The sequence below is a fragment of the Myotis yumanensis genome, unplaced genomic scaffold (assembly GCF_028538775.1).
Source record: "Myotis yumanensis isolate MYYU_CA2020_CCGP unplaced genomic scaffold, mMyoYum1.0.hap1 SCAF_17, whole genome shotgun sequence".
Classification (NCBI taxonomy): domain Eukaryota; kingdom Metazoa; phylum Chordata; class Mammalia; order Chiroptera; family Vespertilionidae; genus Myotis; species Myotis yumanensis.
The window spans coordinates 18,789,111-18,808,590 of record NW_027223768.1 but is presented as its reverse complement, the minus strand read 5'-3'; the positions used below and the strand labels follow the sequence as shown (position 1 = coordinate 18,808,590).

Sequence of the window (19,480 nt, the reverse complement as noted above, 5' to 3'; positions counted from 1 at the left end):
TTGATATAATCCAGTGATGGCGAACCTATGACACACGTGTCAGAGGTGACACGCGAACTCATTTTTTTGGTTGATTTTTCTTTGTTAAATGGCATTCAAATATATAAAATAAACATCAAAAATATAAATCTTTGTTTTACTATGGTTGCAAATATCAAAAAATTTCTATATGTGACACAGCACCAGAGTTAAGTTAGGGTTTTTCAAAATGCTGACACGCCGAGCTCAAAAGGTTCGCCATCACTGAATAGTCTATATGTCAAGAATTGGTTACAGAATATTTTTCAGTTATAGGGCCTATTGTAGATTTTGTGGTATGTTATAAAGAAACATAATTTTAAGTATACTATCCTACACATTGTTCAAAAGAAATATTAGAACACAGTTTAAACATTTGAAAGTCCTAAACTCCAATGGTTTAGGACTTTCATTACAAAACCTAGAAAGAAGATCATAGATCCCCCTTGAGGCTTAATCAAGAATTTATGAGATGGTGCATGTTTGACAACATAATAGAAAATTTGGATGCATTCTTTTTAATTAATTTATTTTTGAGGGGACACTGAGACTTCAGACAGAATGACTTCCCAGCACTTTTGCTCTCAGTAGTCTAGCTAAGTGTGTGCATCAATCTGAATTGTTTATCTAGATTACCAAGATCCTAAAATGGCAGTGAAAATTTTCCATTTGTTTCCAATGTCTAATGTTTCAATTTTGGTCTTAGCCTCCACAGCATAGCAAATATAAAACATACATGTGTCGAGATATGAAGCAGAGAGGAGGATGCCCTCGTGGGGCCAGCTGTACATTTGCACACTCCCAGGAGGAACTGGAAAAGTAAGTGAGAAAGGCATTAAACTCAGCCTTCTAGTAGATAAGGTTGAATTATTAAGTAGAATAACTTTCTGCCATTGAGAAATACAAGGAGAGTAGGTGCATTCTCTTTAATGAACAGGAAATGTTTATAAAGTAATGCAGAATTTTAAAAAAGAAAACTGAATCAGTTTTTTCAGCTTTCATTATATTGTGCCTAAAAATAGGAAACTATTTATGGTTAGCCAAACCTAGAAGTGAGTCATTGTAACTATCAAAAAAAATGAAAGTTCTAAGAATTTTCATCAGTTTTAACTGACTTAAACTATTTGAATAGTGCATTACCAATGGAAAAATTGGCCCTTTGCTCTATTAAAGGAGTTATTTTATTTCCAGGTTCAATTTCACAGGCTTAATTTAAATTTCAAGGACCAGATAATTCCAATGATGTTAAATTTTCCAGCACATAATAGAAAAACCTTTTAATCTTTTTTATAAAACCAATAATACTAACTTTGATAAACACAGCACAATTAAACTACAAATTTATCTTGTATATTAATATTTCTTAAATCTCAAATATTAAAATTAGAATTCAATAATACATTAAAATAGATGCCTTGGCTAACTACAAAGGTAGCACAATATTAGTTACTAAGGTTAGAGAAGAAATACCTTGTGGTCATATCCAAAGATTCCAAAAGGCATTTGAATAAAACCCCGTGTCCATAATAGATCAAAATTCCTTATTAGTACAATAATAGCATATATAAAAGCCAGCATGATAGTATCATACTTAATTAGTATAATTAATTATAACTAATTAGATGCAGTCTCATTTAAATTAAGAGTAAAGCAAAATTTTCTACTAGCAAAACTGTTATTTAATGTCCTGGAAGTAGTAACAAATGTATGTAAGAGTAAAATAGACTTAAAATGATTACATGGAGCAATTCAAGAAAACTGCTGGAAGCTAAAGAAATGAGTTTAATAAGGTGGCAAATCAGAAAAATTTTTAAATGACTTGCTGTCATATAAATAAAGTGAAATTAATGATTCCTTTTGCATTAACAACAACAAAAAGACAAATACCAAGTAATAAAGTAATAAGAAATATTCAGTATCTATATTAATTGAATTAGTAGACTAGCTAGAAACATAAAGGAAGAAATGATAAATGAAGAATACTATATTTTTAGGTAAGACTGGGCATTATAAAGGTTTTGTTGTATTTTAAACAGTAATATGCAAATAGCCATGAAAATTCTGAAAAAAGGAACTAAACTAGTAACTATTAGCCAGTATTATGAGCTAAAATGAATATAAATGCTATGGTGTAAGCATAGAAATAGATAGATCAATGAACTATAATAGAAAATCTAGAAGGAGTTCCAGATACATGGGCATACGTGCCAAAGGAGGCATTTTATATCAGTAATAAAAAAGATGATGAAATAACTGCTATCCATTTGGAAAAATAATTACAGCTGGTTCTTATCTTTATACCAAAATGAATTATAAATGTATCCGAGATTTAAATATTTAAGGAGGAAACCATAGAGTATTTAGAGATTTTTGTTGTTGTTACATAATTTTATAGTAGGAAAGGATTTTTGAAGCATGACAACCCAGCATCCATAAAGAAGAAGATTTATAAATTTGAGAATATAAAAATTAAAAACTAAGATATGTCCTAAACACCACAATTGAAAGAAAAAAGATTAGTGGGGAAATGATATACAAGGGCTAATAATCCCTAATCTAGAATGAGCTCCTATAAATCTGTAAGAACGAAGAACCAGCGGAAAGATGGAATATGAAGATAAATGAGCAAAGTGGAAGAATACTCATTGCCAATAAACATGTAAAACTCTGTTCAACTTCACTAATTGCTAAAGAATGCAAATATAAACAAAACTTGGAATTTTTGAACTATCAGTTAACAAAGACTGATACTACCCAGTGTTTGATGACATACTGAAAAAAGACATTATCAGTAGGTGTGATAATAGTTTTGGAGCATTAAAACAGTTTCTAATGTGCATACACGAGACTTAGCAAGTCTGCTTCCATTTACACAAGGGTGCAAATATATGTATATAATTATTCATTACTACATTGTTTTAACAGCAAAAAAAGTTAGGGATAACTTAAAATGTACTGACTTAAAGGAATAGCCAGGATTGTGAAGTGGAGAAAAAAATTACTAAGCAGTCATATATGATCCTATTTCTGTAAACAGTAATCTTATGTACATATGAATATTAAGACAGGATATGGAGGGGAAATCTTTATGATTATATACCAAACTGTTATCTGTGGTTACCCCTGATGGGTAGATTTTTTCCCCCCAGAAATTTGTCAGATATGGGAAACATTTGAAAAAATAGCATTACTGTGTTGGGGGCTTGTGTTTGCAATTTTTTAAAATGCACTAGATAGTTGTGAATAGATTTGCTTTCATTGTTGATGAACAAGGATACTGGAGTTGCCCTAACCGGTTTGGCTCAGTGGATAGAGCGTCGGCCTGCGGACTGAAGGGTCCCAGGTTCGATTCCGGTCAAGGGCATGTACCTTGGTTGCGGGCACATACCCAGTAGGGAGTGTGCAGGAGGCAGCTGATTAATGTTTCTCTCTCATCCATGCTTCCAACTCTCTATCCCTCTCCCTTCCTCTCTGTAAAAAATCAATAAAATATATTAAAAAAAAAAAAAAAAGGATACTGGAGTTTATGACTTAATTTTTATCCTGTGGTTAGATTTAGAATCTACAAGCCTTTTATATTACAACGTCTGTTTTAAATTTAGGCATTATTCTACATGATTTCCATTAACCCCATTTTGAAATAATTTCAGTTCTACATAGGCACACTTATAATCAGCATCAGATCTGATACAAATTACAATTCTTGATTATTTAAATATTTTAATGGAATAAATAGTAAATTTTTCTCAGTGCACACTGGCCTTTTGTTTGATTCTTCATTTATAATATAGGTTCACTGTACCCCAAGGCATTTGAGGAGCACCTAAGATAAAATTTTTCAGAACACTATCCTTTAAGGCTTTTTCTACCCTCTCCTCCAAAAGTTTTAAGAAGTAGAAATTTCAATGAAAATAACATAGTTATATTAATACAAATATTAATTAGCATAATTTTCTTAAAATTATTTTTATTGATTTCAGAGAGTAAGGGAGAGGGAGAGAAAGATAGAAACATCAATGATGAGAGAGAATCATTGATTGGCTGCCTCCTGCACACCCCCCTACTGGGTATCGAGCCCGAAACCTGGGCATGTGCCCTGACTGGGAATCGAACCATGACCTCCTAGTTCATAGGTTGACACTCAACCACTGACTCACACTAGCTGGGCTTAATTAGCATGATTTGTAATGTTACAAATATTATGAGGAATTTTATATTTAATCAGTGTGTCTTGCTTGAAATTTTATATAGGCCTATAATTTTATTTCTTTGTATTGTCTTTATCTGGTTTTGGAATTAGGATAATATTGGCCTCATAAAATGAGCTTGGATATATCCACACATGCACATTCTCAAATTTATAGCTAAAGCCAATGTTTGAAGAGAATTTCTAGAAAACAATGTGCTTGGAATCTTTTAACTTTTGTATCTGTTTCTTAAATGCATTTGTGTTCTTGGTTTTGCTTTTGTAATTTTGGATTTGGTGTGTGCCTTTGCTCTTTACATAGATTTCGTAAAATGAACAAACGCCTGGGTCCCAGAAGACCCCTGAGTGCCTCTATGGGTCAGCTTAATGAGGTGGGCCTGCCTTCAGCAGCTATCCTTCCTGACGAAGGTGCGGTCGATCTGCCGAGCAGAAAACCCCCTTCTCTGCCCAATGGGATTGTATCAGCAGGGAACACAGTAACTCAGCTGATTCCACGAGGAACAGACCCCAGCTATGATTCTACTCTGAAACCAGGAAAGATGGATCATCTGAGCAACAGTGCCCCTGGATCCCCTCCTGACCTGTACGTCATTTTCCTAACTCTTATTTTAAAATTTCTTCTTTATAAATACAAAGTAGAGGAAAGGAAGAATAATCAATTTTTTAGACTAAATTTTTGGCCATTTTGTTGTTTTTTTTATTTCTATTTCTTATGTTACTTGATTTTTAAGAAAGCATAGGTGAAATAAGGTCACATTTTATACATTTTATAGAAAGTATAACTATCAGAAGAAAATAGTTTCCCAAATTGTGGCAATTTTTTTTACATTTAATAATTTATGTACATTTCGAGACCTTAAACTTGACTTGCAGAATTTTATTCCCATAGGCTAGAATCTGTCCCCAAGAGTATTCCACATCCTGTACCTCCAAGGGGGCCATCAGACTTGCCTCCCATGCCTGTCACTAAACCAATGCAGATGATACCGCGGGGTTCGCAGTTATATCCCGCCCAGCAGGCAGACGTGTATTATCAGGATCCTCGAGGAGCCGCGCCACCATTTGAACCAGCACCTTATCAGCAGGGTAATGATCTTTCCTTTATTGCGCTCACTTTTCTTAGGATTTGTGGGAACGATTCCAGGTAAGAATGATTATATTTGCAGTAGCCTCCTTAAGATAAGTGTATTTCTTAATACTTTGGGAAAAACAGATTTTATAATCAGTTAAATAGTATAAAATAAGTGAAGTAACAAAGCTATAAAAGAAAATTGCCTTAACTACTAAAAGCAGTTGTAGGTTAAATATGTTCATATACAGGGGTTGGAAAAGTAGGTTTACAGTTGTTATACAAATAAATAATACAATGATTAATAAATAATAATATAAGAATAAAGTGTTTTGTATACTCACAACTGTATACCTACTTTTGCCCACCCCTATATTTATGGAAATAACTAGTCACCCAAGTAAACAATGGAAATTTGCTAAGGCAGTATATATTATCCTGACCAAAATTTTCTTCAAACATGAAAAAAGAATTTATTATTACATTGTGTATAAATTAAATACAGTATATTTTTCTTCCTTTCAGTTATCTATTTTTCTGGGTCCTATAGTGTATATGAAAAAGGCAGCATACATGCACTAGCCGGTTTGGCTCAGTGGATAAAGAGTTGGCCTGTGGACTGAAGGGTCCCACTTTCGATTCCGGTCAAGGGCACATGCCTGGGTTGTGGGCTGGGTCCCTGGTAGGGGGCGTGCAGGAGGCAGCCATCAATGATTCTCTCTCTTCGTTGGTGTTTCTATCTCACTCTCCCTCTCCCTTCCTTTCTGAAATCAGTAAAAGTACAAAAAATTAAGAAATAGAAAACTGTGCCCGGCTGGTGTAGCCCAGTGGTTGAGCGTCAACCCATGAACCAGGAAGTCACCAGTTCAATTTCAGGTTTCAGACTCGATCCCACGAACATTTATGTTTCCCAGTAAATATAATAGTTATGTTTACACTATACTATAGTCTATTAATGTGTGCAATAGCATTATGTCTAAAAATATGCATACCTTAATTTAAAAATACTTTATTGGTAAAATGCTGCCCCTGTCATCTGGGCCTGTTGGAAAAATGGCACCGATAGACTTGCTCCTCTCAGGGTTGCCATAAACCTCCTATTTGTAAATAGTATAGTGCTATCATTTTTTTAACAGCTTATTCTGTGTGTGTGTGTGTGTGTGTGTGTGTGTTTTTAATTTAAATTTTTTAATAGTGCTGTTATTTTTAATCTTTTTTAAAATATATTCTATTGATTCCTTACAGAGAGGAAGGAAGAGGGACAGAGAGCTAGAAACATCAATGAGAGAGAAACATCAATCAGCTGCCTCCTGCACATCCCCTACTGGGGATGTGCCCACAACCAAGGCACATGCCCCCCGACCGGAATCGAACCCGGGACCCTTCAGTCCGCAGTCAGACGCTCTATCCACTGAGCCAAACCAGTCAGGGCTAGTGCTGTCATTTTTAAACGGGGATAGATTAAAGGTGTTTTCCATTGCCTTTTCCCAAGCCTGTCTCCATTGTGAATCAGAATTGACATCTCTGTTTTCGAAAGGATAGCTTTAAATTGGTACAGCATTATTAATATATATGAAAATATGATAAAAATTGGTTTGTATCTTTCTTTTGACCATCCATTGTCGGAAAAACCCAACTACTTTTTTTGCAGTGACCTTAAATACAGTGTACCAGTTAGGGCTCAGTAGTTAGCAGAAAGAGGTTCAGTGCATGAAGTTAGGTGTTTATAAAATAAATGGAAAGTTCTGGAAAAGCAGGTTTAAGCTAGGCCTGCAGGAATAAGTCCCAGAACTAGCTGCTGAAAGAACCTGTTTTAGTGAAGAAGCAATAAAAATTGGAAACTTATATCCTTAACTGCTAGCTCCAGAATCACATCACTTGAGGCAAAAGTCTGGAAATTGGGAAGCTGCTAGGTTTGCACCAGATCTCCTTCCAGGTAACACAGTGGCACATTCAGAACTCATGCAAATGAGTGATTTGTGCAACCTGAGTTTCAGGGAAATGTAGTTTTTTGCTTCCCAATGTTTGCATTGTGTTAAGGCACATCTGAAAGACAGTCAAACAATTAAGAGAGCCAATCTATTATTGTAGATTCTAAATTAGTTTTTTTTCAGGTCAATTTAATTGTCACTTGTAAGGACAATTTTTACATGTTATTTTTCATAAAGTTAACCTGAGTACATAGCAGAGGGAAAATATCTAAAGAAATGAATTGTTAATTATTTAGTGTTGAAATATTTTAATGGACAAAGACTTAGATAGAAAATTAGTTTAGCTCATTGTTGCTCTGGTTGCTTTTCTGTAATATACAGGTGTGTACTACACTGCGCCACCGTGTGTGTCCCGCTTTGTCCGACCGCCACCATCTGCTCCTGAGCCCGGACCTCCCTACTTGGATCATTACCCACCCTACCTCCAAGATCGTGTTGTAAACTCTCAATACGGCACACAGCCACAACAGTACCCACCTATGTACCCACCACACTATGATGGCCGTCGAGTATACCCTGCTCAATCTTATCCAAGAGAGGAGATTTTCCGAGAAAGTCCTATACCCATTGAGATTCCACCTGCAGCAGTACCATCCTATGTACCAGAATCCAGAGAAAGATACCAACAGGTGGAGGGTTACTATCCAGTGGCTCCTCATCCAACTCAGATCAGACCTTCGTACATCAGAGTATGCTGTGTCTTTTTCTTATTACAAAGATTTAATTTACTTATTTTAAAGGTGGTTCTCAACCTTCCTAATGCCACGACCCTTTAATACAGTTCATCATGTTGTGGTGACCCCCAACCATAAAATTATTTTCGTTGCTACTTCATAACTGTAATTTTGCTACTGTTATGAATCATAATGTAAATATCCGATATGCAGGATGTATTTTCATTGTTCGCGACCCAGAGGTTGAGAATCGCTGGTGGAACGTTTATTTTAAAAAATAAAATAAAATTAAGCATGCCCGTATTTTTCATCTTGTCATAATTTGGGTAGGTTTTTGTTTTAAATTAAACGATTAAAGGGGAAAAAATTCCCACCCCACTCTCACTAATAACCCTTCTTAGTTTCTGAACTTTAGATGGTTTTATTAGCAATTCTAGATCTATCTGGAAATTATGGCCTCTGACCAAAAAGAGAAATTTAGCTCTTTGGGAAATCCTGAGAATTGGGGAGGGGGGGGGGGGTTGTTTTGCTTTGTTTTAAATGTTGGTATTTCCAAATGTTAAATAAGCTTATTTAAAATATGTGCTAAATAAGTTAATGTGTTCTGAAGTTCTTTTCAATTTTTGCATTTTCAGGAGCCTCCTTATAGCCGGCTTCCTCCTCCTCCCCAGCCCCACCCTAGTCTAGATGAGCTACATCGCAGACGAAAGGAAATAATGGCCCAACTAGAGGAAAGGAAGGTTATCTCTCCACCTCCTTTTGCACCTTCACCAACTTTGCCACCTACCTTCCATCAAGAGGAAGTAAGCACATCATTTTTAGTCTCGGTTACCCATTTTTCCTTTATCAGTCGTTTGACATGTCCTGCCTAAATAGTCTTTGCTTATTATTCTCAATGTTATGAAAACATTTTCCCATGTTTTCTTTTAAAAGATTTACCTTTTTATTTCCCATTTAGATCTACAGTCTGTCTAGAATTGATTTTTGTATCCTAGTGTTTTAAGAGTCAAGATCCATTTTTCCCCCCAGAGGATATCTTATTGACCCAGCACCATTTAATAAAAAGACCATTCTTTTCCCAGGGCCCTGTAGTCACCTTTATCATGGTCAGGAGACTAGATAGGTTTCTGGACTCATATTCTGTTTAATTGATATATTTCTGTGTACTTAGACCAACACCACATTATTTCAGTGTAGTTTTATAATACGTCTTATTATTTGGTGATGTTTGTTTTTCAGTTTTGTTCTTCAAGGTTACCTTTGCTGTTCTTGGTCCTTGGACTTGTCAGACACCTTTTGGAATCAGCATATTGTTGTCCACAAAAATATCTGCTGCAATTTTTATTATGATTACATTGACTCTCTGGATCTGCACTGTCCAATATGTAACCACTAGTCACATGTGACTACTGAGTGCAAAAATGTGGCTAGTCCAAATTCACATGTGCTATAAGCATAAAATGTACACTGATCTGAAGATTTAGTACCCCTAACAGCAAGATATTCATTAATATATATCTATTAATTACATGTTAAAATGATAACACTTTGGATATACTAGTATTAGTTTTACAAATACATATTATTAAAATTAATTTTAACAATTTCTTTTTATTTTTTTAATGTGGCTGTTAGAAATTTTTAAATTACATGTGTGAGTCTCATATTTTCATTAGACAGTATTGCTTTAGTTCCATTTGGGGAGAAGTGACATCTTTTCACTATTGAGTCTCCAAGAGCATGGTCTTGCCTCCACTTACTTGGATCTTCTTTCATTTCTCTCAGTAATATAATTTTCAGTCTCGCACATCTTTCACTAAACTTCTAGCTAATTGATTTTTAAGCTATTTTAAATGGAATCCTTTTGAAATTTTATTTTCTCTTTATTATTAATGTAGAGAAAAATATTTTTGTGTATTGGCCCTCATATTCAGCAGCCTTGCTAAATTTCCTTATTAATTTTCATATTTGTTGGTGGATTTTTATGGATTTTCTTGCACACAGTCATATCCTCAGTGAATAATGACCATTTTTCTTTTCAATCCTTATGTCTCGTTTTTTTTCTTATCTTGTGATAGCTAGTCCTCCAGAATAGTTTTGAATAAAAGAAATGATAGCATGTATTCTTGACTTATTTGCAATCATTCAGTGAATGAAGCTTTTAATAATTCATCATTATATTTACTTTTTTGTAGATTTTACCAAATTAATGAAATTCCCCTCTCCTTAGTATATACTATTTGTATAAATGAGATATGCCAAATATTTATTTAAATAACTGCCCTAGCTGGTTTGGCTCAGTGAATAGAGTGCCAGCGTGTGGACTGAAGGGTCCTGGGTTCGATTCTGGTCAAGGGCGCATGCCTGGTTGTGGTCTCAATCCCCAGTACAGGAGGCAGCTGATCAATGATTCTCTCTCATCATTGATGTTCTTTCTCTCCCTTCCTATCTGAAATCAATAAAAATATATTAAATAAATAATGAGGAAAGTAGCAGGATGGTAAAGATGATTCAAAGAATAGGAGAGACAGGCTAGTATAGTAATGAATGTTAGAGAAAAAAAGAGCCTAACCGGTTTGGCTCAGTGGATAGAGCGTCAGCCTGCGGACTGAAGGGTCCCAGGTTTGATTCCGGTCAAGGGCATGTACCTTGGTTGTGGGCACGTCCCCGGTGGGGAGTGTGCAGGAGGCAGCTGATCGATGTTTCTCTCTTATTGATGTTTCTGACTCTCTATCCCTCTTCCTTCCTCTCTGTAAAAAAATCAATAAAATATATATTAAAAAAAAAAAAGAACGCTGAGATAAGGTTGCTAGAATAAACTGATTAAAAGTGCTACAAGGCAGTAAGCCATACTTTGGGGGGTTATCTTCTTTGTATTTTTACAGGACATTGTTAATAGTCACCTTGAATGAATATTATTATCTTTTTAATGTCTACAGGGTCTGTAGTGGTGTTCATTTTTCCACTTCTGACATCGCTTAATAATTTTTTTCAGTCATGCTAGGGACTTATCAATTTCATCTTTTCAAAAAACCAGCCTTTGCTTTGTTGATATGTATTCTGGTTTGTTGATTATACATACTGCCTGAGCTTATAGTATGTATATATGGTGGGTTTTTTTTATGTCAAACAGATTTTCTCAGCAGTGTTGCAGTTGATGCTATGTAAGAAAAATGTCTCACATTCTTTGTGTGTAGAATTATTATTCTAAACAACATTGCTATCTGACAGATAATGAATAACTGAAAAGTGAAGTACATAAGATCATGTGTAATAAATAAACAGTAACCTTTTGGGTCTGTGAAAGTCATAACATCTATTAATGTAATTTTATTTGTAAAGTATAAACATTACATGATGGAAAACTGTGTATTAGAGACATCCTAGAACCTTGTTATGCCCTACTGTTGTTGTTTTTTTAAGAATTATGGAAAGCAATATGACACTGTGAAAAGTGAGCTAATTTTGGAATCAAACATCTTTGAGGTTTAGCTGTGTCACCCAGTGTGTGATCTTTAGTAAGTTCCCTAGCCTCCCTGGACCCGGAGGCTCAGGTTTCTCTATTTGTAAATCAAGCATAATGAAGCCTACTCATAGTGATGCGGTGAAGATTAAATGAGACATAAGTCATGTGGCACATAGCAGGCATTCAGTGAATAATAACTAGTTACTGACATGCAAAGCTATATACAGTTGACCCTTGTACAACATGGGGGTTAGGAGTGCCAACCCTGTGAAGTGAAAACTTTTTGACTCCCTCAAAACTTTGCTACTGTGTAGTTGTCCCTCAATGGAGGATTGGTTCTAGCACATGCCCCCATATCAATAGCCACAGATGCTCAAGGCCCTTGTATAAACTGGCATAGAAATATGCATACATTTGACCCTCTGCATCTCTGGATACAAAACCTGGGGATACAGGGCCATCCATATGTTTATTAAAAAATAACCGTGTGCAGTGGTTCTTAACCTTCTGGCCCTTTAAATACAGTTCCTCATGTTGTGACCCAACCATAAAGTTATTTTCGTTGCTACTTCATAACTGTAATGTTGCTACTGTTATGAATTGTAATGTAAATATCTGATATGCAGGATGGTTTTAGGTGACCCCTGTGAAAGGGTCGTTCGACCGCCAAAGGGGTCTCGACCCACAGGTTGAGAACCGCTGGTGTATAGTGAACCTATGCAGTTTGTTTGTTTGTTTGTTTATTCTTTTTTTAAAAATCTTTATTGTTCAGATTATTACAGTTGTCCCCCTTTCTTCCCCCCATAGTTTCCCTCTACCCAGTTCCCACCCCACCCTCTGCCCTTACCCCCCCCACTGTCCTCATCCATAGGTGTACGCTTTTTGTTGCCGGGTCAAAGGTCATACACATGGAAAATGTAGCTATTTCCATCCTCAACGTGTCCCTGTGTTCAGAAAGGTCTCTCACGACTTGTTCACGCTCTACTCAGAAAGGGTACGGAGACACATAACAGCTTTTTAAAATAATGTGTCCTCTTATGTTTAAAATGAGGATTTCGTTACCAAAAGTGAGGATAAAGCAACACTACAGCTGCTCTCACCCCTCTCGCCCTTCAGGTGATAGTTGTGGTTGGGGCTTCGCGCTGGTTCATGGGCCGTCGATGAAGCTGTCTGGGTGGCTCGTGTGGTTCCACCAGCTTCCCAGGGGCCGTCGCAGCCTCACAGGGACCGTCGCATCCTTGCAGGGGGCGCCGCATCCCACGTTGGGGGTGAAGGTGCGAGTCAGAAGCTCCTCTCGCTGTCTCTCCTGCTGGAAGTTTCTGAGAGCCGTCTGCAGGTGCTGGACATCATACTTTAACTGGTCAACACGAAGTTTGGCATTCTGTCTTTTGTTGGGAGGCTCCTTGCAGGACAAAATCTCCAGGCATTCTAGCTGGCTGAATATCTGGTATGCTTGCTTGGGTTTCGTTTTCTACTAAGTGCACAGACTGCTTGTCTGCCGTCTCCTGGTGTCCCATGTGAGACTGGATCTGGTGGACCTGCTTGTGCGTTTGCTGATACAGCGGTTCCATGTCGCCGGCCCAGCCAGGTCCGGCTCCGGCTTCCTCCGAACCTGAGTCTGCTTCTTGAGTGTGTCCCTTATGGGTGTGAGGAGTTGAAATCTGCAGTTTGTTGGGTTAAGCTGCAAAAGCGCAGGTGGTTCCTTTTGTGCCACTGGGCACAGCTTGGGCAGGGATGTAAATTGAGTAGGGCAGGGTCTCAGGGAATCAGCAGGGCGGAGCAAGCAGCAATGGCGTCTCCGCGACTCCTCGCCTCTCCACGACTCTCCACGACTCTGCGTCCCCGGCGAGCATCTCCTCGAGAGAGCCACCCTCGCTTTCTGACCCGCTGCAAGGCCATCCCGCCTCTCCCCGTAGGAGTCTGGGACCTCAGAATCCCGCCCCAAATAAGCTCAGTGGATTCGAGAGTTTGTAACCCCTTCCGATTGAAAAAACCGTGCATCCAGTTGCAGCCCGCCTGGCGAGTAACTCCATACCTCTGTTCTTGGCGCCTCTGCATATCCTATTCAGTCTCAATGCGCTTCTTTCTTTCCTTCCAGTTGTAGAACTTCCACTGAGCCAGCTTCCCCATGGTTCTGAATGATAGCTGTTTGTCTTATAGTTGGTAGTTTCAATGTTGTTGTGGGAGGCAGCACGCACAGGTCTATACCTTACGCCGCCATCTTGGTTCTGAACCTATGCTGTTTAAAACCGTGTTGTTCATGGGTCAATTGTATTTAAATTTCAGTTCTGATCATAAATAACGTACATAGAGTTGTGTTACCTTTACACATTGTAAAAATACATAACAAGAATTTCTCCAAAATTCCCATTTTTTATATCATTGTCAGTTTATTAGATATTTCAACTTTTCTATGAGTGAACTAATAAGTATCATTTAGTAATATATCTTAAGGTTTTGTGTGTGTTTTGTATTTTTTTGTTTTTTGTTTTTTTGTTTTCATTTGATCAATTTCACTGCATGTCTTTCTGTCAGTATATAACCTTTTCTCATTCTTTTTAACAGAAGCATAATACATTATGGTCAGGGGAAAAAGCCATCGTTAGTAGGGCATGTCTCTAAAAAGCTAGTTGTTCTACACAAAGTTTGTAAGTGGAAGAGAAATGATAACAGAGACAGAATTTTAAAATAGAGGTAGGACAGTGGTTCAGTGGTTGAGCGTTGACTATGAACCAGGAGATCATGGTTCGATTTCCGGTCAGGGCACATCCCCCAGTTGTGGACTCGATCGCCAGTGTGTGGGGCATGCAAGAGGCAGCCAATGAATGATTCTCTCTCTTCATTGATGTTTCTATATCTCCCTCTCCCTTCCTCTCCCTTCCTCTCTGAAATTAATAAAAATATATTTTTAAAAGTAGAGGTAGGACAAACAAAAAATGTGTTAACCATAGAAATAGGAGTTGTGGTTGAAACTGAGTGATACTTGGAAACAGCAGACCCTGTAGCCACACAGAAGACCAATACTGATGATTCAGAAAACAAGATTGTTTTAGATGGAGGTAGGCATAGAGCCAGTTATGTGTACCAGTGGCCCCTAGGGATCAGTATATATATCTGAAGTGAAAGCAGTATTGAAGTTGTAGTTCTAGCACTGCCCTAGACTGATGGAGCCTTGGTTAGATCATGTGGACTTGAACATATGAGAGAGATAGTGTGCATCAAAGAACTTGGAATACTGCAAAACATTACACAAGTACGAATGTTGTGAATTTAGTAAAAATACATTAGACCTAGAATAGCTATTCTGTCATTATATAATTTCAGATTTCATCTTGAGAAAACAAAATTATTCATCTTACCTTTTCACTCCATTGAGTCAACCTCAGGACAAGAAATTTTTCAAGATATGAATTATTACTGTTAAAGAGATTTCAGTAAAAAAGTTATTACCATATAGAACATAACTATATAGAACATTCAAAATAATTTTAATACTCTTTTTTACCTGGAATGTTATTGAAAGAAACATTGAGGGGGCGGTTTAGCAAAACTTGAGGGCTTGGTACATATTTGCTTACATATTGACATGATCTAATGAGGAAGAGGAAGATCAAACCTCAAAACTCCAGCTTGATTCCTTGAAAGACACTGAGATACTTCCTTTCTGACTTGTGCTAACAAAATGTAAAGGCTAAACATCATTCTTCACTTGTTGTATATGTTTTATATTCTATAAAAATCTGTTGTGACAAATCAAATAACCACCATTACCTTGTTTCAGCATGATGTTCTAAGAAATTCCTGCTTTTTCTGTGTTGTTATTCATAGACCCATTTCCTATTTTTTCTTTTCTTTTTCCCCTTTTCTTTAGTTATTGGATGAAGAATTGAAGGTAGCTGGGAAATATAAAGGAAATGATTATAGCCAATACTCTCCCTGGTCATGTGACACCATCGGCTCCTACATTGGAACCAAAGATGCAAAACCCAAAGATGCTGTGGCAGCAGGGAGTGTGGAAATGATGGTATGTGTAATAACTAAGCCATAATTAATATAAGCCAAGATAACCAAGTAAATTATCCCCTGTTATAGTACAGATACATAATTGAGCTTTGCTTAAGAGTTTCAGGCCATATTATATACTATGCAATTGAATTATATTTAAACTATAATTTTTTGTTTGTTTTTTTAGGAGTAAATAAAAATATTTTAATACTTACCTAGACAAAGAAGAACATTTGTTATATTTCTGTACATCTAGCAGTTAACCCAACAACAGTTTAGAAACAAAATTAAATTATTTTGCATAATTAATCAAGATCCTGGATTTCTTGTCCAAGAAATTATAACTCTTCTACAACTTTGAAGTTTAAACAACAAAGGGGAATCTAGTGAACAATAGTAGTATTTGAGTCAGATTTGGAGCTACTTAACCTCAAGTGAGCTGTGGTATACTGAAATGTTACACTTATGCTATTTTTTTCTTAACAAAAAAATAATGTAATACCAGTGTACCCAAGCTTAATATTATCAGTATTTTATCCTAATTACTTCTTTATTAAAAAAATAAATAAAACTTCACAAAAGTAGTTAAATCGTCCTGCATATACTTGCCTAATCTCTTGTTTCCCCTCCCTCCTTCCCTGGAGGTAACCTCTATCCTGAATTATCATTGCATAGATAATTTTATACTTCTTAAACCATTTTGTTTTGCATGTTTATAGACCTTATATATTATATACTTCAATTTGCATTTTCACTCAGCAGTGTTTTTGAGATGTATCCAAATTTATACCTGTAGTTCAAGTTCATTCATTTTAACTGCTTTTATCCTATACCATTGGATAACTGAAATCCAACAATAAATATATATATATGGATTATTTCTTTTTCTGTTGGATGTTTAGGCTATTTTTTTTTTTATTTAGGCTATTTTTTTTTATCTTTTACTATTATGTGCACTACTACAGTGAACATTTCTGTGTATGTCTCCTTGTGCACATGCATGGAAATTATGCTTAGAGAATGGTATTGCTGGGTTAAAGGTATGCCTTGACTATTCTTTAACATTTGCCCTTATTAACTGTAACAAAGGTTTCCTAGGTTATTATATTGGCTTTCGTAGACAAATATTTGTCCAGCTGGTTAAAAGAAGACCAATTGTATTAATAGAAAAGGGAGACTTAGATGCTAATACTGCTATAAATGAGTAAAGTGATACCTATAGTATAAATATAATTAGATGCCAGAGGGAGGCAGGAAGGGAGGGAAGGAGATAGACAGACAGAAAGGGATGTAGAGGAAGAAGAAGCAAAAAATGAACCTTTTGTTTTTCTATGGTGTGATTGGGGACACATTTTTAGGCCATAGAAAACTGTCTCTCTAAGAACAGGAATGAGATGAGGAGGAAGAGATCACAGAAACCCTTGCTTTGTATCTGGCTTTCAGAAAGGGTTATTATAGTAAAGTAACAAATATTAGCAAAAAAAACTCATTTTCTTAGATCAGTAAATAAAAAGGTTTGCCAACCTAACCTAGATGTAATTGAAAATCTCTTAAGTGGTGAAAGAAGTCTAGCTGTTTCTCAGACATGAATGTCCACATAAATTACTTAGAGTTCTGTTAAAGTGCAGGTTCAAGTTGAGAAAGACTGGGGTGGGACCTGAGAGTCTACATTTCTAATATTTCAATACTTATTTCTTTCTGACTGGAATCCCTTTGAAGATCCTGTGTTGGCACTTACATTTTTAAACAGTGTTTTTCTAACTACTGAGTTTTGAAATTAGCTGATTGGGTCATGATGGGTCTCTAAAGAAATGAATTAGAATAACAATATAAATACCAGAGTACATTTCATATAGTAAGGGTAAATATTTGTCATGAAATTACATTTGAATGTATATATGGGCTGACTCATGATATCTATATATATATAAAAGCTTAAGCATCTGTTCTACTGTGCGACCGGTAGGTATGATGCGCAATGACCCCAGGGGGCAGATGCTCCGACCAGTAGCTATGACGCACACTAACCACTAGGGCAGTGATGGCGAACTTACGACGACACGCGAACTCATTTTTTTGGTTGATTTTTCTTTGTTAAATGGCATTCAAATATATAAAATAAATATCAAAAATATAAATCTTTGTTTTACTATGGTTGCAAATATCAAAAAATTTCTATATGTGACACGGCACCAGAGTTAAGTTAGGGTTTTTCAAAATGCTGAGCTCAAAAGTTTCACCATCACTGCACTAGGGGGCAGACGCTCAACGCAGAAGCTGCCGAGCTGCAGTGACTTGGCAGCTGCTGTTCTCAGGTGATGGACCCGGAACCAGAGAAGAGGGAGCCTGATTCCAGGGTGCGTCATCCGAGAACTGCCCTCTCACAATCCGGGACCCCTCGGGGGATGTCAAAGAGCTGGTTTGGGCCCAATCCCCACAGGCTGAGGGACCCTACCAGTGCACGAATCCGTGCACCGGGTCTCTAGTAAAAATATAATATTGTGGAATGGTCAAAGGTTTAAAAAGTGATGTTTTATATGACAACCAACCAAAGGCAACTAATGATTTTAATCTTAGCAGTAAGGATATTGTACTCTTTTTCAACCTAATTACAGTTAGAGGAAATTATATTAGAGACCTAAGTGTGGGGTGGATTTCTCATTTTACTTATCAGAATGTGGAGAGTAAAGGAATGAGAGACCAGCGGTTGGATCATCAGAGAAGAGCAACAGAAACCAGTGATGATGACCTCATCCCATTTGGAGACCGACCAACAGTATCTCGGTTTGGTGCCATCTCTCGAACTTCCAAAACAATATATCAGGGTGCTGGCCCAATGCAGGCTATGGCACCTCAGGGAGCTCCCACAAAATCTATTAATATTTCAGGTAAGAACTTCCGGGGTAATCTCATCTAGAGGGTTCACAGACATGACCCCCCAGTACCCTCCCTACTACTCTCTTACTGTCAGTGCTTCCCATAATCTTCTAAGACAGTCTGTCTTCAAACTTTTCCTTGGAATTATCCCTGTAGAAAGGTAATTATAACCCAGGCAATTCTAGGGGTATAAACTAAAATTGAATGTCTTATATGAAGATTGCCTAGTTTTTTAATAGCTTCATTACTCTTTATTAAAATAATGCATTCTCATTTTTTTTTTAATTGAAGCAAAAGAAAAAAATTACCAAGACTGATGTTTCATTTGGGGAAATACAGACATCAGTGCCCTGTTACTGTACTGGGAGACATCTTTCCAGATAGCTGTGTACATACCATGCCTGTGCCTTTTAGACCACGAACAGTGGTCGGCAAACTCATTAGTCAACAGAGCCAAATATCAACAGTACAACGATTGAAATTTCTTTTGAGAGCCAAATTTTTTAAACTTAAACTATATAGGTAGGTACATTGTTATTAACTTAATTAGGGTACTCCTAAGGCTTAGGAAGAGCCACACTGAAGGGGCCAAAGAGCTGCATGTGGCTCGCGAGCTGCAGTTTGCCGACCACGGCCCTAGGAGAATCAAATCTGTGGATTGTGTTGCTCTACAGTGAGTTACTCTTCTCTTACAGATTACAGTCCATATGGAACCCATGGTGGCTGGGGAGGTTCTCCCTACTCACCTCATCAAAACATACCTTCTCAGGGACACTTCAGTGAAAGGTATGAGTCATTCTTTTTACTTTTACAAACCTTTAAAATTATTCAACTTCTCTTATTTTGTTTTTCTAGTCAATATTTTTTAAAAGCAAACATTGTAATTTGTTCCATGCTTTCTTTCCCACCAAAGGGAGAGAATATCCATGTCAGAAGTGGCCAGTCATGGCAAACCCCTTCCATCTGCTGACAGGGAACAGCTACGACTAGAATTGCAGCAGCTAAACCATCAAATTAGCCAACAGACCCAGCTACGTGGACTAGAGGTACCAGCTTATAGATATTTTTTTACTCCAGTTTTTGAAGAGTGCTCAAAGATTTTAGGAGGATCTTTTGAAGTACTACTTTAACAATTACTAATATATAGGTGTCCTTTCTTCAAAGAATTGAAGC

At 36.8% G+C, this 19,480-nt stretch overlaps 1 protein-coding gene across 6 annotated transcripts in view; it reads left to right on the top strand.

The window, feature by feature from the left end:
* Positions 1-19,480, top strand: part of RC3H1 (ring finger and CCCH-type domains 1) — a 63,091-nt gene that overhangs the window by 30,964 nt on the left and 12,647 nt on the right. For 5 of the 6 annotated variants that reach the window (XM_070396865.1, XM_070396867.1, XM_070396866.1 and 2 more), the window contains exons 9-17: positions 725-837; positions 4,527-4,808; positions 5,115-5,311; positions 7,607-7,974; positions 8,595-8,762; positions 15,297-15,449; positions 18,105-18,318; positions 19,003-19,093; positions 19,221-19,353. In XM_070396865.1, the coding sequence (XP_070252966.1) occupies positions 725-837; positions 4,527-4,808; positions 5,115-5,311; positions 7,607-7,974; positions 8,595-8,762; positions 15,297-15,449; positions 18,105-18,318; positions 19,003-19,093; positions 19,221-19,353 (1,719 nt within the window). Of the gene's footprint in view, positions 1-724; positions 838-4,526; positions 4,809-5,114; positions 5,312-7,606; positions 7,975-8,594; positions 8,763-15,296; positions 15,450-18,104; positions 18,319-18,598; positions 18,830-19,002; positions 19,094-19,220; positions 19,354-19,480 lie in introns of those variants that run through there. The other variant, XR_011468716.1, reaches the window with a different exon arrangement.